This window comes from Pelecanus crispus, chromosome 18 (assembly GCF_030463565.1).
Source record: "Pelecanus crispus isolate bPelCri1 chromosome 18, bPelCri1.pri, whole genome shotgun sequence".
NCBI lineage: Eukaryota > Metazoa > Chordata > Aves > Pelecaniformes > Pelecanidae > Pelecanus > Pelecanus crispus.
In genome coordinates this window covers 7,142,297-7,158,716 of record NC_134660.1, presented here as the reverse complement: position 1 = coordinate 7,158,716, position 16,420 = coordinate 7,142,297, and the positions used below count along the sequence as shown (strand labels likewise).

Sequence of the window (16,420 nt, the reverse complement as noted above, 5' to 3'; positions counted from 1 at the left end):
TCACCTGCATTTCTTTCCCCCAACCATACATCGCTCATTCCCTCTCAATGTTTCACAGATAGGTCAGTGCAGAAGACCTCCTCGGTCTTTGTAGTCCCAAACGTCTGAGGTTCAAGCACCAAAGGGTTTTCCCCATGACCTGTAGGCTTCCGGAGAGGTGGGAGCTAGGCGGAGGGGCACGGTCCGGTCCTCCTCTCTTGGCGTCCTAGCAAGAAGACGTCCTTCTGTGCAAGGCTGAGCTCTGGGGAAAGGGCCCTCAGTTCTCCCCTGGCAGCCCTGTCTCCACCATGCACCCAGAGATCTGCAGGCAAAGATCCTCTTTCTGTGCGGGGCTGGGGTTAGTGGCCTCAGAGAAAAGGAGAAGGTGGTGAGAGAGCTTCTGCCACGGCACTGTTCTTCCCCCGCACCCCAGGATGGGATTGCACTTGCCATGAGCTGCAAAGGGAGAGCACGGGCGGTTCTGATCGGTGCTCTCTCAACAGTACCATGGCAGGAACTGTCAGTCGCTCATCTGTGTCATCTTGCAGGCCCATGCGAATAACCTTTTTGTCCCGGAGCTGCCCAGTCTGATGGGAGTTGGGGCTGTGCAGCCTGTGAGGCGCCTCAGCCCTGCAAATCTGTGTAACCAACTGCTGGGCTGCATGGGGGGCCACTGTACGGGTGCGACGGAAGAACAGGGGACTTGCCCTAGCTATCACTGCTCTTGGATGCATGCCATGCCCCCTCCTTCTGGAGATGGCTGGGAAGGTGAGGAGCAGGAGGCTCTGAGCTCTAGCCAAGGTGATTTGCTCTACCATCCCCTCCTTCCATCCTCACGGCCATCTTGTGTCTGAGCCTTCTCCCCCAGCACAGCTCCACCCAGAGCAAGAGGAACCGCCTTGCGTGCTTGTGGGGCTGCTGACCTCCCAGGACCTCCTGCAGCACTGCGGTCCTCCCATGAAGACAGCACAAGTTGGGATCACCATCTGTAGGGCGTGCTCTGAGGCCAAGGGGAATACTTCTGGGCAAGAGACGCAGCAAGGGCAGGGCTGATTGATGGTCACTGCCTGTGGAGCAGCCAGAGACGTCATCCTCGGCTCGAAGGGACAGCGACCGAAGGAGGCCCACAGACAGTGTGTCCTGCCCTCCCATTCCTCCAGGAATGAGAAAGGGTGCACTTGCTCACCCATTTGTTCCCTCCCAGCTTATCTCCTTTCTCCCTGGACAGCTTTAGAGAGCATCCAGAGAGGAAAGGACCACACAGAGCCAGGGGCTGGGATGCAGCAGAGTTTAATGAGTCTAAAGAGGGAAACAAGATGTCTCCGAGCAGAGGCCACAGTGCCCAGGATCACCATGGGCAGCCAAGAGTCAGTGTCCCACAGAGGGAGAGGGGCAGGCAGGTCCCCCCAGGCTGGCTTGGGTGGGCTTCATGGCCCAGGGGAGCACAAGACAACAAAGGAAAAGGAAGGAAAGGAGAGAGCGGAGCAAGGGAATGAGAGGCATTGGCCATGTTTCCAGAGAGCGCAGGCTGGCCCCTTCCAAAAGGCTCACACCCTTTGCAGGAGGAGCAGGGCATGCTCAGCCCCTCTCAAAGCAATGGCCATGATCTCCGCGGTTCAGTCTGGCATGATCTTCTGGGTTCCTGGGTGTCCTTGTCTGGGCCGTCACCAAGTGCCTTTAGCAAGGGGGGCACCTTCTGCTGCCACGATAGCAGCTGGTGATGCAGGAGAGGTCACAGCAGCCAGAGTTGATGGGCACTCCGTCACAGCTGAGGATGCTGCCAACGGCAGCAGAGGTGGAGGAGCCCACAACGGTGCTCTGCGGGAAGGAGCTGAGGATGGGGCCGGGCAGGGTCACCACCACGGGGGAGGGCTGGATGACGATGGTGGAGTTCTGGCAGCGCCGGACGCAGGGCTCATTGCAGCTGTTGGCCAGCGGGGTCGGGCCGCAGGGCTGGCAGGGCAGGCAGGGCTGGCATGGCTGGCACTTGTCGGAGCAGGACATGTCTTGTGGCTGGCGGTGCACCTGGGAGAGAGGGCAGGGAGGAAGCAGAGCACAGGGACACCTGAGGAACAGCTGGAAAGCCCACCAAAATGAAACCGAGACACCTGCCGTGTGGGGGTGTTGCGAGTGTGCAGGGGGGAACAAGGGCTGCTTTGCCTGAGCCCAGCGGGGTGCTTCAAAGAGCAGCCAGGCCCAGGGATGCTCCTGCCTAGCCTGCAGCCAAAAAGCTACCTCAGCCCAGCCTCAGCCTATCTCCATGACAGACCGTCTCGCCTCTGCTCTCTCCCACGGCCACGGTCGCAGAGCGCTAACAGAAGACCAAGGAGCAGGTATCCACTGAGATGTCCCTGAAGGCAAGACCCGCTCCTACAGGAGGAGGTGGAGGAGGAAAGGGCGTTCCAACTCACCTGGTTCGTAAGGAGAAGGAGGTGACAGAAGTGGTTGAGGGAGCAACCAGCTGGGCTGGCTTTTATACTGGTCTCACACTGCCTCAGGGGCCAAAGGCAGCTGCTGCTGGAAACATCCCAGGTAATGGACATGGCATGTGTTGCTGTTTCCCTTTAACACTGCCTTTGCATTTCTGGTTTATGGCCACGGCCTATTCCCTCATGGACGCTTGTTTTGAGTGCTGGGACGAGATGGTCCCGTGCTTTCCTGGGGCAAGTATGCCTCGGTGCGGGCAGTAGACACAGACTAGATGCCAGACGGCTCCAGTGGAGGTAGCTGATGCCAGCCTGGGCACTCTGGTAGGCTTTTTTTTACGAGCCTGCTGACAGGAAGGGCCCCAGGTGCTCCTAGCCCTGCAATCTTTGGCTCGTCCCCCAAGGGCTCCTTGTGAGTATGTGCCCTATCCTCCTCTCTCCTTCCCTCCCAGCTCACTCACTCCAACAGTCAGTGGCTGTTGTCTTCCTAGGCAGGCGCGTGCACTTCAGGTTTTCAACTCTCTTTCACCTTAAGCTGGCCTCAGGAGGAAGCTGTCGACCTCCTTGGCCTCCTCCTCTCTCTGGGCAGTCCCTGAGACTCCTCTAGCAGTGCTACCTGTGCACCTGCCTTGCCTCAGAGCGCCCCGTCCCTTGCTCTGGCAGGGGGGTCCCCAGCAGCTGCTCGGTCACATCCCTTCCTATCGCCTCTGCCCGCGTGTGCTCAGCTGCAATAATGTGCTTGTGAGTGTGATTGTGTAACAGTCTGTGCCGTTATTTGCATGCACATCTATGTGCTTGCATGCTCGTGCGTACGCACACCGGTGTGCCTCTGGTGAGATCATGTTGCTGTGCACATGCGTATTTTTGTGCACGGGTGAGAGTTCTTGTATGCAACTGCACGTGCCTGTGTCCTTGTGCACGTTTGCTTGCGTCTGTGCGTCTGTGTGTATCTTTGTGCACACCTGTGCGTGTTGGGTACGTACGTGTTGGTGCGTGCGTGTGTGTTTGCAGTTGTGCCTGCCCTCACGCCCGGGCCCAGCCATTCCAAGGCTTGTAGTGACATCCCTCCACTAACAGGGCCAGGCACTGAAAACGCTGTCAGCCCCTTGTTGCCTGGGGCACCTGGACCCTGGTCCCTTTAGTCCGATACCCAGTTGTTGCGAGGTCTCGTCCCCTGCCTCACTCAGCACCAGGCTGATGAGCTGCAGAAGTGCATCTGGCATTGGCACGTACCAATTGGGCAGGTACCACTGGGAGCCCTGTGTCCCAGCCCAGTCACCGGCAGCACTGCGTCCCATAAGAGGGGATCGATTCGGGGGACAACGGCCTGCATCGGCGGGCAGGCTTTCTTGCCCTTCCTGCCTGTACACAGACCAAGAAATGGAGGGCACAGAAGGCAGAGCCTGCATTGCAGTTCTCTGAGCACCTCTCTGCCAGGCCAAAGGCAACACCATTCAGCTATAGGTGGGCTCCTTCTGGCAAGAGCAACCTGCTGCTCTGCGGGTGTCCACGGACAAACCAGGGGAGGGTCCCCCTGCTGTGATGGTCACACAAGCACAGAGTGACACACGCGTGCTGACGCATGCCTGCACGGAACCATGCAGTAATCTCTACGCTCACGTAAAGGCCAGGAAAACATCAGCAGCTGTGGACTCTGCCGAGGAGATGCTGGGGGACCACTTTGACAAGACCTCTCACATGGCCGTCCTTGGGCATCTGGACGAGAGGCACGAGGAGCGGTGCCCCTTTCCTGACAACTTTGCCACAAACAAGCCCACAGCAATGACTCAGGTGCACATCACCTGCCTGCACAGATGCCACCAGCACCTGAGCTGAGTCTTCTGCCTGCTCTGACGTGTGTCTGCCCCGCAGATCCTCGGGCCTCTCATCCTGGCACTTACAGAAGCCTTCCTATGGGAGAGCACGTGGCATCAGCCAGGAAATGACAAGGCGGCGGTGCAGGAAACCGGGACACAGCCCATACCATTAGCCGGGATGGTTTGCATTTGACATGAGCTTGTCAGAAAATTATTACTTCCACAAAGGGTGCCTCTGGCCCTGAGGCAGTTGCAGGGACTACTATAAAAAGGCAGGCCCACCTCTCTGCTCTCTCACCCACTTCTCTCGCCTCCTTCTTCTTGGGAATCAGGTGAGTGCGAAGCCTCTTCTCCTCCTCCTTCAAGATCAGGTCTTGCCTTGGTGTGTGTCCTCCGCTGGTAAGGGGCTGTCCTAGCCCAGGGCTGGCAGCTGCTTCCCATGGGAGAGGGAAGGGGGGAGAAGGTCTTCCGCAGAGAGAGGCTGGGACTTAGTTGAGGTGGCACCTGGGCTTTGGGATGGGTAGCGTATGCTGAGCCAGGAGGTGCCTTGGCTCCACTGTGGATGGGTGCAGCGCTACTCCTCACGTGTCCCTGGCTTTGCTTCCCCCTGCCCTCTCTCCCAGGTGCACCTCTGGCCCAGAGGACATGTCCTGCTACAACCAGTGCCAGCCATTGCCTGCCCTGCCAGCCCTGTGGCCCGACCCCGCTGGCCAACAGCTGCAATGAGCCCTGTGTCCGCCAGTGCCAGAACTCCACCATCGTCATCCAGCCCTCCCCCGTGGTGGTGACCCTGCCCGGACCCATCCTCAGCTCCTTCCCGCAGAACACCGTTGTGGGCTCCTCCACCTCCGCTGCCGTTGGCAGCATCCTCAGCTGTGACGGTAGTGCCCCATCAACTCCAGCTGCTGTGACCTCTCCTGCATCACCAGCTGCTATCGTGGCAGCAGATGTCAACCCTGCTAAAGCCGCTGGCAACGTCCTTGGGCAAGAACCTGCAAAGACCTCAGAACATGGTGCTCGGCAGGAGATAGAGCGTCGGGGCATTATATTTAGAGCTTCGGGCCATAGCTTCATTCTTCTTCTCTCTTCTCTCTCTTCCTTACCTTCCCTGTCGCCACCTCCCGGAGCCAGCCGAGCGGGGACGTCTACGTTGGCCTCCCTGCCTCTGCAGGGCAGGCAGACGGACGCCCTGCAGGAGCTCCACCGCATCTTAGTGGCTGCCCCTGTGGTGCTGCTCCCTGTGAAGCACCTCCTTTTCTTCTTTACACTCATTAAAGTTGTGCTGCATCCGAGCCTGGGCCTCCGAGTCCTCCTTCCTTCTGTGGCAACTCTTCCAGTGTGCTCAGGGAAAAGGTGGAGGAAGACGAGGGTGGGACTCACTGCAGCGCATTTTTGGTTTTGTGCCCTTTCCCTTGGAGCTAACAAAGACATCCCTGGCTACTCCACAGCTAGTGGCCATCACTGAGGGGACGGCTCCCAAGGGTGGCAGGAGTGGGAATGGGGAAACAATAATGCAGCCCGCAGCCCACAGCCTCATCTCCGCCTTCCCCTCCCCTCCATTACCTAACCTAGGATCCATGGCCAGCGCCCACGGGCACGGCCAGATGAGATGGGTACCTCACACAGTCCTCCAGCACCTGGCAGGGCCCAGCTGCTCTCCAGAGATGGAGGGCTGAGGTAATTCACAAGTTAGGATTGGGTACCGGCCACGCTCCGGCTGCACAGTGGAGTCCCCACCGCCTGTGATCCAGCACCCGCATAGGCCACTGCAGCTCCAGGAGAGCACCCAGTGCCCCAAAGACCCACTTGCTGGACACCACCCCACTCACAGGGCGGATGGTGACTGGGCAGATGCCAGCAGTGCACAGAGCATTCCCCACGGCAACTTGGGCTCTCTGCAGTCCAGTCACCCCCTGCCTTCTCATGTTCTCCTTTCACGTGTCCGTCGTCCCTGAATTTGGGCAAATGACTTCTGCTTCACGCGTACTGTCAACATTTAGCAATGCTTTTCAATTTATACTTGAAAATTTCTTTTTAGACCTTGGCCTTCAGCCCCGGCTTATGCTCTAATCCTGGCATCCCTCGGGCATCTGTGGTCTCTGGGGGCAGCAAAGGAAGTCCTGAAGGCACTGCTCTGCTCCAAATGATGGCTCAGGCAACACAGTGCCCCGTGGACCATGTGAGGTTCCCCTCATGCTCGTCCTGCCCACAGTTCAGGGCAGAGGCACCGTGTTTGTGCATCTCACCGGGCGCTGGGCACCTTTGGCGCTACAGGACAGGCCACCAACCCAAGCATGGCACAAATGCTATGGCTAACTCATGGCAATGTGTCCACCTAACCACAGTGCTGGTTGGTGTCCGACTCAAGCCACGTTTGGGAAGAAACTAACACCTGCAGTCGGCATGCAAATATGCCTAGAAGCCAATCGTCTTACCCCCATCAATAGTGAGCAGCCCAAGAGCCCTTTGAGCTCTCCTGCGCGGCAGCGGGCGGCACGCCAGGATCTTCCCTTGAGTAGGGACGCCTCTCAAGGTCACTCCTCGAGGGCTGAGAGATTCCTTGCCCAAAGAGATTCTCCGTAAGTGACTAATAGCATGCTTAACTTTGAAAGCTTAGCTAAGTGATATAAAGGATTGATTGCACATATATAATCCTTTCGACATAAACCGTTGACCAAGTCTGGGACTAGGATTGGATCCAGCCGCACCTAGGCTCCTCTCTGTGGGAAGGGGTTTAGGAAGCAAGGGGTCCTTTCTGAACCTCACGACTCAACGGGAGGGTCTCCCTGACAGTTTTGTCTGACCCTGTCCTCTATGCAGTAAATAATCAAGTGCACCTTGCCATCGAGTCTTGTTAAACCCACTGTCGCATTTACCATTGAACTTTGTTAACTCACTGTTTTATACCAATAAAGTATATTTTTGCTTCTCTTTCACTCCACCCGTGACACCAGCCCGAGCTCTGCTCCTCACTGGCAGACCAGGGTCTTCCTAGCACTGCAGTCCCTGGCTGTTGGGGATCTGGGTGGCAGCCTGTGCAGGCAGGTGATGTGCACCTGGGTCATTGCTGTGGGCTTGTTTGTGGCAAAGTTGTCAGGAAAGGGGCACCGCTCTCGTGCCTCTCGTCCAGATGCCCAAGGACGGCCATGTGAGAGGTCTTGTCAAAGTGGTCCCCAGCATCTCCTCGGCAGAGTCCACAGCTGCTGATGTTTTCCTGGCCTTACGTGAGCGTAGAGATTACTGCATGGTTCCGTGCAGGCATGCGTCAGCACGCGTGTGTCACTCTGTGCTTGTGTGACCCTCGTTAGGAGGGCATGTGCAGGTCACAGCAGGAATGGTAGCTGAAAGGAATCTCGAACGGAAAAGATGTGGATTCAGCGTGGGCAGAGAGGTAGGTGCTCAGAGAACTGAACGCAGTCTCTGCCTCCTGCGTCCTCCATTTCTTGCTTTTCTGTACAGGGAGAAAAACACCAATGAATCCTGCCCGCCGCGTGCAGGCCGTCGTCCCTGAATGTATCCCCTTATGATGCAGTGTTGCCGGTGACTGGGGTGGGGACCAGGCTCCTCATGTCCACGCCCAATGCCACCACTCAGCCTGCTGCTGAGTGGGGCAGGGGCTGAGACCTCACACCCAATGGGTATTGAACTGAAGGGACCAGGGTCCAGATGTTGCTCGGCTGTGAGATGTAGGACTGACTCTGTGGGCGGCACAGGGGAAGAGCCAAAGAGCTGAGGACTCCTTTGGTGTTCAAGCAGCAGGAACTTCCATGTCCTCCATACAAAACTGAGTCGGAGTGCCCAGCAACTATGCCTAGGAAGGCAGGGATATGTGATTCGGTCGGGGCCAAATCGCACAAACTCTGCTGCTGTTTCATGAGGGAGGTCAGGCACAGTCCCTCTTTGCGACAGAGGCTGCAGCTGTTTTGTAAGGGACCTAAGTGTATCATCCTCCATCCTAGCCTGCCTTGTCTGCGACCCAGCTTAAAGGTAGCGTAAACTGAGGGCTGTGCCCTTCCCTTTGTTGCCCTTGCTGAGGTCATTGCCAGATGGTTGCTGCCGGGAGGCTTCAGCCAGAGCCAACTCCCCTTCCCGTGGGAGCAGCTTTCAAGCTTAAGTGCTAGTGCTTGGCCCCGACCTGAGTTACATCTCTAGCGGTGACACATCTGTGCCTGGATCTGGCCATGGACACCACTGATCTCAGTCTGGACCCTTACGTGCGCGTGACTTCCAGCTTGACTTGAGACGTGCCTCGTCTCTATGAACGCACCTGGTGATCGCTGGACTTTGTTGAACCCGGACTATTGCCATGAGCCCTCAGTCTGACCTTCACTCACCGACTCACTGACTTGCCTTTCCAGCTTGACCCCAGACATATGTAAGGCAAGAGCCTGAGCCAGAACACGAGCACGATGACCTAAAACTCTGTGCGCACTCGCAGACCTATGATCTTATTGGGGTTTTGGAGAAAAGCTCGGGTAGCTCTCACGCCTGGACTGTGCAGGGTCTGTGCAAAACAGAAGGCAAAATTGCAAGCCTGCACTCCATCAGAGCGGGTATCGGTCCCCTCAGGGACCTGCCAGCCAGAATCCTTTGGGAAAGTGCCCCTGCGGGGGTCAGAGACACCCAGGGAGAACGTGAGAAACAGCAGTTAAGACCTGATGATGACAAAAATAAGGAAATCACCATAACTAGCTCCATCCACTCCACTTGATAAAGGCATCAGAAAGATCTGCCAAGGACATTAGATGGCTGTAGTTTTGGAGCATTTCTTCCACATCTTAAAGCGTGACCAACAGCAGCATTTTTCTGAAGGTTATGCAAAGTTATGTCCACCCCTTACTGAAGCCTGGACTGTTTCTTTTCTGTTGAAATGTCTATTCAACTAATTGTGCCTCAAACCCCGTTGGACCCACTCTATTGGGCTTACGTGGCAAGGCTTTGGTAGCGGGGGGAGAAGGTTGCAGGGGTGGCCTCTGTGGGAAGAGTCCAGGGGCTGCCCCCATGTCTGACAGGGTCACTTCCAAACTGGCTCCAAAACGGGCTCATGGCTGCACAGCGCTGAGCCCGTTAGCAACGCTGGTGGTGCCTCCATGAAGGCATATTTGAGAAAGGGCCAAACACTGCACAGGAAGTGTGGAATGGAGCAAAAAGGAGTGTGAGAAACAATCCTGCAAACACCAAGGCCAGAGAAGAAAGAGGTGGAGGAGGTGCTCCAGGCAACGGTGCAGAGATTTCCAGGCAGCCCATGAGAAAGACCACGGTGGAGCAGACACCCACAGTGCAGCCCATGGAGGATCCCACGCCAGATCAGGTGGATCTCCCTTGCAGGAACTGTGGCCTGTGCAGAGCCCATGCTGAAGCAGGCTCCTGGCAGGAACTGTGGGCCGTGGAGGACCCATGCTGGAGCAGTCTTATCCGGAAGGACTGCAGCCCGTGGACAGGATCCACGCTGGAGCCGGTTTTGAAAGACTGCAGCCTATGGGAAGGGCTCCCGCTGGAGCAGAGGAAAAAGTGTGAGGAGGAGGAAACGGCAGCAGAAAGGCACTGTTGTGTACTGACCGCACCCCCCGCATCCCGCATCCCACTGCGCTCCTTGCGGGTGGAGGAAATAGAAGAGCCGTGAACGAAGGAGGGAAGTTGAGGCTGTGAAAAAGAGGTGCGGGTGGAGCGAAGGTGGTTTAGGGTGGTTTGGCTGTTTTTCTCACCATCCTGCTCTACTTTTAGTTGGCAATAAGGTAAATGAATCTTCCGCAAGTCAAGTCTGCTTTGCCCGTGACGGTAATTGGTAAGCAATCCCTCTGTCTTTATCTGGACCCACAACCTTTTTCACCTTACTTCCTCCTTCTGTCCTGTTGAGGAGGGAGAGGGAGAGAGCAAGCAGCTGGGTGGGTGTCTGGAAGCCAGCCCAGGTCTTTTTGGTTTTGCAGCAACTATGGTAAATAGAAGTGCCATGCGTGTTTGTCATTTACGTGCTTTTTTCCTGCTTTGTGCTCCTGTGCCATCAGGAGCAGTCTCTTTCTCCCACTGTTTCCCCTCAGAGGACGGCGGGCAATGATGCCAGTTGCCCTCTGTGCCTGTGTACCTGGGAACCAGTGGCAGGTTTACAGCCATGGGCAGAGCACAGCCCACCAACCCTCCTGCCATACCCTCAAATGAACAAGGAGGACCCCAAAGGCCATGTGCGAGGAAAGCTTGTGAACGGGAGCTACTGTGCTGATGGCTGCTTTCTTCAGCTCTTTCTGACTCTGCTAGCAAAGGTCACCACATCAGAACTGATGACAGAGAAGAAACACCTGCTCCCTTGGTCGTCTCAGACCCCCTTCACCTGCATTTCTTTCCCCAACCATACATCGCTCATTCCCTCTCAATGTTTCACAGATAGGTCAGTGCAGAAGACCTCCTCGGTCTTTGTAGTCCCAAACGTCTGAGGTTCAAGCACCAAAGGGTTTTCCCATGACCTGTAGGCTTCCGGAGAGGTGGGAGCTAGGCGGAGGGGCACGGTCCGGTCCTCCTCTCTTGGCGTCCTAGCAAGAAGACGTCCTTCTGTGCAAGGCTGAGCTCTGGGGAAAGGGCCCTCAGTTCTCCCCTGGCAGCCCTGTCTCCACCATGCACCCAGAGATCTGCAGGCAAAGATCCTCTTTCTGTGCGGGGCTGGGGTTAGTGGCCTCAGAGAAAAGGAGAAGGTGGTGAGAGAGCTTCTGCCACGGCACTGTTCTTCCCCCGCACCCCAGGATGGGATTGCACTTGCCATGAGCTGCAAAGGGAGAGCACGGGCGGTTCTGATCGGTGCTCTCTCAACAGTACCATGGCAGGAACTGTCAGTCGCTCATCTGTGTCATCTTGCAGGCCCATGCGAATAACCTTTTTGTCCCGGAGCTGCCCAGTCTGATGGGAGTTGGGGCTGTGCAGCCTGTGAGGCGCCTCAGCCCTGCAAATCTGTGTAACCAACTGCTGGGCTGCATGGGGGGCCACTGTACGGGTGCGACGGAAGAACAGGGGACTTGCCCTAGCTATCACTGCTCTTGGATGCATGCCATGCCCCCTCCTTCTGGAGATGGCTGGGAAGGTGAGGAGCAGGAGGCTCTGAGCTCTAGCCAAGGTGATTTGCTCTACCATCCCCTCCTTCCATCCTCACGGCCATCTTGTGTCTGAGCCTTCTCCCCCAGCACAGCTCCACCCAGAGCAAGAGGAACCGCCTTGCGTGCTTGTGGGGCTGCTGACCTCCCAGGACCTCCTGCAGCACTGCGGTCCTCCCATGAAGACAGCACAAGTTGGGATCACCATCTGTAGGGCGTGCTCTGAGGCCAAGGGGTAATACTTCTGGGCAAGAGACGCAGCAAGGGCAGGGCTGATTGATGGTCACTGCCTGTGGAGCAGCCAGAGACGTCATCCTCGGCTTGAAGGGACAGCGACCGAAGGAGGCCCACAGACAGTGTGTCCTGCCCTCCCATTCCTCCAGGAATGAGAAAGGGTGCACTTGCTCACCCATTTGTTCCCTCCCAGCTTATCTCCTTTCTCCCTGGACAGCTTTAGAGAGCATCCAGAGAGGAAAGGACCACACAGAGCCAGGGGCTGGGATGCAGCAGAGTTTAATGAGTCTAAAGAGGGAAACAAGATGTCTCCGAGCAGAGGCCACAGTGCCCAGGATCACCATGGGCAGCCAAGAGTCAGTGTCCCACAGAGGGAGAGGGGCAGGCAGGTCCCCCCAGGCTGGCTTGGGTGGGCTTCATGGCCCAGGGGAGCACAAGACAACAAAGGAAAAGGAAGGAAAGGAGAGAGCGGAGCAAGGGAATGAGAGGCATTGGCCATGTTTCCAGAGAGCGCAGGCTGGCCCCTTCCAAAAGGCTCACACCCTTTGCAGGAGGAGCAGGGCATGCTCAGCCCCTCTCAAAGCAATGGCCATGATCTCCGCGGTTCAGTCTGGCATGATCTTCTGGGTTCCTGGGTGTCCTTGTCTGGGCCGTCACCAAGTGCCTTTAGCAAGGGGGGCACCTTCTGCTGCCACGATAGCAGCTGGTGATGCAGGAGAGGTCACAGCAGCCAGAGTTGATGGGCACTCCGTCACAGCTGAGGATGCTGCCAACGGCAGCAGAGGTGGAGGAGCCCACAACGGTGTTCTGCGGGAAGGAGCTGAGGATGGGGCCGGGCAGGGTCACCACCACGGGGGAGGGCTCAATGACAACGGTGGAGTTCTGGCAGCGCCGGATGCAGGGCTCATTGCAGCTGTTGGCCAGCGGGGTCGGGCCGCAGGGCTGGCAGGGCAGGCAGGGCTGGCATGGCTGGCACTTGTCGGAGCAGGACATGTCTTGTGGCTGGCGGTGCACCTGGGAGAGAGGGCAGGGAGGAAGCAGAGCACAGGGACACCTGAGGAACAGCTGGAAAGCCCACCAAAATGAAACCGAGACACCTGCCGTGTGGGGGTGTTGCGAGTGTGCAGGGGGGAACAAGGGCTGCTTTGCCTGAGCCCAGCGGGGTGCTTCAAAGAGCAGCCAGGCCCAGGGATGCTCCTGCCTAGCCTGCAGCCAAAAAGCTACCTCAGCCCAGCCTCAGCCTATCTCCATGACAGACCGTCTCGCCTCTGCTCTCTCCCACGGCCACGGTCGCAGAGCGCTAACAGAAGACCAAGGAGCAGGTATCCACTGAGATGTCCCTGAAGGCAAGACCCGCTCCTACAGGAGGAGGTGGAGGAGGAAAGGGCGTTCCAACTCACCTGGTTCGTAAGGAGAAGGAGGTGACAGAAGTGGTTGAGGGAGCAACCAGCTGGGCTGGCTTTTATACTGGTCTCACACTGCCTCAGGGGCCAAAGGCAGCTGCTGCTGCTGCATAAGCAGCAATTTTCCTGCACGCTCCTAATGAACGGAACATCCCAGGTAATGACATGGCATGTGTTGCTGTTTCCCTTTACACTGCCTTTGCATTTCCTGGTTTATGCCACGGCCATTCCCTCATGGACGCTTGTTTTGAGTGCTGGGACGAGAGGTCCCGTGCTTTCTGGGGCAAGTATGCCTCGGTGCGGGCAGAAGACACAGACTAGATGCCAGACGGCTCCAGTGGAGGTAGCTGATTGCCAGCCTGGGCACTCTGGTAGGCTTTTTTTTACGAGCCTGCTGACAGGAAGGGCCCCAGGTGCTCCTAGCCCTGCAATCTTTGGCTCGTCCCCCAAGGGCTCCTTGTGAGTATGTGCCCTATCCTCCTCTCTCCTTCCCTCCCAGCTCACTCACTCCAACAGTCAGTGGCTGTTGTCTTCCTAGGCAGGCGCGTTGCACTTCAGGTTTTCAACTCTCTTTCACCTTAAGCTGGCCTCAGGAGGAAGCTGTCGACCTCCTTGGCCTCCTCCTCTCTCTGGGCAGTCCCTGAGACTCCTCTAGCAGTGCTACCTGTGCACCTGCCTTGCTCAGAGCGCCCCGTCCCTGCTCTGGCAGGGGGGTCCCCAGCAGCTGCTCGGTCACATCCCTTCCTATCGCCTCTGCCCGCGTGTGCTCAGCTGCAATAATGTGCTTGTGAGTGTGATTGTGTAACAGTCTGTGCCGTTATTTGCATGCACATCTATGTGCTTGCATGCTCGTGCGTACGCACACCGGTGTGCCTCTGGTGAGATCATGTTGCTGTGCACATGCGTATTTTTGTGCACGGGTGAGAGTTCTTGTATGCAACTGCACGTGCCTGTGTCCTTGTGCACGTTTGCTTGCGTCTGTGCGTCTGTGTGTATCTTTGTGCACACCTGTGCGTGTTGGGTACGTACGTGTTGGTGCGTGCGTGTGTGTTTGCAGTTGTGCCTGCCCTCACGCCCGGGCCCAGCCATTCCAAGGCTTGTAGTGACATCCCTCCACAACAGGGCCAGGCACTGAAACGCTGTCAGCCCCTTGTTGCCTGGGGCACCTGGACCCTGGTCCCTTTAGTCCGATACCCAGTTGTTGCGAGGTCTCGTCCCCTGCCTCACTCAGCACCAGGCTGATGAGCTGCAGAAGTGCATCTGGCATTGGCACGTACCAATTGGGCAGGTACCACTGGGAGCCTGTGTCCCAGCCCAGTCACCGGCAGCACTGCGTCATAAGGGGATCGATTCGGGGACAACGGCCTGCATCGGCGGGCAGGCTTTCTTGCCCTTCCTGCCTGTACACAGACCAAGAAATGGAGGGCACAGAAGGCAGAGCCTGCATTGCAGTTCTCTGAGCACCTCTCTGCCAGGCCAAAGGCAACACCATTCAGCTATAGGTGGGCTCCTTCTGGCAAGAGCAACCTGCTGCTCTGCGGTGTCCACGGACAAACCAGGGGAGGGTCCCCCTGCTGTGATGGTCACACAAGCACAGAGTGACACACGCGTGCTGACGCATGCCTGCACGGAACCATGCAGTAATCTCTACGCTCACGTAAGGCCAGGAAAACATCAGCAGCTGTGGACTCTGCCGAGGAGATGCTGGGGACCACTTTGACAAGACCTCTCACATGGCCGTCCTTGGGCATCTGGACGAGAGGCACGAGAGCGGTGCCCCTTTCCTGACAACTTTGCCACAAACAAGCCCACAGCAATGACTCAGGTGCACATCACCTGCCTGCACAGGATGCCACCAGCACCTGAGCTGAGTCTTCTGCCTGCTCTGACGTGTGTCTGCCCCGCAGATCCTCGGGCCTCTCATCCTGGCACTTACAGAAGCCTTCCTATGGGAGAGCACGTGGCATCAGCCAGGAAATGACAAGGCGGCGGTGCAGGAAACCGGGACACAGCCCATACCATTAGCCGGGATGGTTTGCATTTGACATGAGCTTGTCAGAAAATTATTACTTCCACAAAGGGTGCCTCTGGCCCTGAGGCAGTGCAGGACTACTATAAAAGGCAGCCCACCTCTCTGCTCTCTCACCCACTTCTCTCGCCTCCTTCTTCTTGGGAATCAGGTGAGTGCGAAGCCTCTTCTCCTCCTCCTTCAAGATCAGGTCTTGCCTTGGTGTGTGTCTCCGCTGGTAAGGGCTGTCCTAGCCCAGGGCTGGCAGCTGCTTCCCATGGGAGAGGGAAGGGGGGAGAAGGTCTTCCGCAGAGAGAGGCTGGGACTTAGTTGAGGTGGCTCCTGGGCTTTGGGATGGGTAGCGTATGCTGAGCCAGGAGGTGCCTTGGCTCCACTGTGGATGGGTGCAGCGCTGCTCCTCACGTGTCCCTGGGCTTTGCTTCCCCCTGCCCTCTCTCCCAGGTGCACCTCTGGCCCAGAGACATGTCCTGCTACAACCAGTGCCAGCCATGCCTGCCCTGCCAGCCCTGCGGCCCGACCCCGCTGGCCAACAGCTGCAATGAGCCCTGTGTCCGCCAGTGCCAGCCTTCCACCATCGTCATCCAGCCCTCCCCCGTGGTGGTGACCCTGCCCGGACCCATCCTCAGCTCCTTCCCGCAGAACACCGTTGTGGGCTCCTCCACCTCTGCTGCCGTTGGCAGCATCCTCAGCTGTGACGGAGTGCCCATCAACTCTGGCTGCTGTGACCTCTCCTGCATCACCAGCTGCTATCGTGGCAGCAGATGTCAACCCTGCTAAAGCCGCTGGCAACGTCCTTGGGCAAGAACCTGCAAGACCTCAGAACATGGTGCTCGGCAGGAGATAGAGCGTCGGGGCATTATATTTAGAGCTTCGGGCCATAGCTTCATTCTTCTTCTCTCTTCTCTCTCTTCCTTACCTTCCCTGTCGCCACCTCCCGGAGCCAGCCGAGCGGGGACGTCTACGTTGGCCTCCCTGCCTCTGCAGGGCAGGCAGACGGACGCCCTGCAGGAGCTCCACCGCATCTTAGTGGCTGCCCCTGTGGTGCTGCTCCCTGTGAAGCACCTCCTTTTCTTCTTTACACTCATTAAAGTTGTGCTGCATCCGAGCCTGGGCCTCCGAGTCCTCCTTCCTTCTGTGGCAACTCTTCCAGTGTGCTCAGGGAAAAGGTGGAGGAAGACGAGGGTGGGACTCACTGCAGCGCATTTTGGTTTGTGCCCTTTCCCTTGGAGCTAACAAAGACATCCCTGGCTACTCCACAGCTAGTGGCCATCACTGAGGGGACGGCTCCAAAGGGTGGCAGGAGTGGGAATGGGGAAACAATAATGCAGCCTGCAGCCCACAGCCTCATCTCCGCCTTCCCCTCCCCTCCATTACCTAACCTAGGATCCATGGCCAGCGCCCACGGGCACGGCCAGATGAGATGGGTACCTCACACAGTCCTCCAGCACCTGGCAGG

At 57.5% G+C, this 16,420-nt stretch overlaps 1 protein-coding gene across 1 annotated transcript; it reads left to right on the top strand.

Moving 5' to 3' along the window:
* The first annotated feature begins 4,416 nt into the window (after positions 1 to 4,416).
* Positions 4,417 to 15,741, top strand: LOC142595133 (feather keratin Cos1-2-like). The gene is made up of 3 exons (XM_075722603.1): positions 4,417 to 4,451; positions 15,016 to 15,115; positions 15,406 to 15,741. The coding sequence occupies exons 1-3, from the start codon at positions 4,417 to 4,419 to the stop codon at positions 15,739 to 15,741; spliced, it is 471 nt and encodes a 156-aa protein (XP_075578718.1).
* The last annotated feature ends 679 nt before the right edge of the window (positions 15,742 to 16,420 follow it).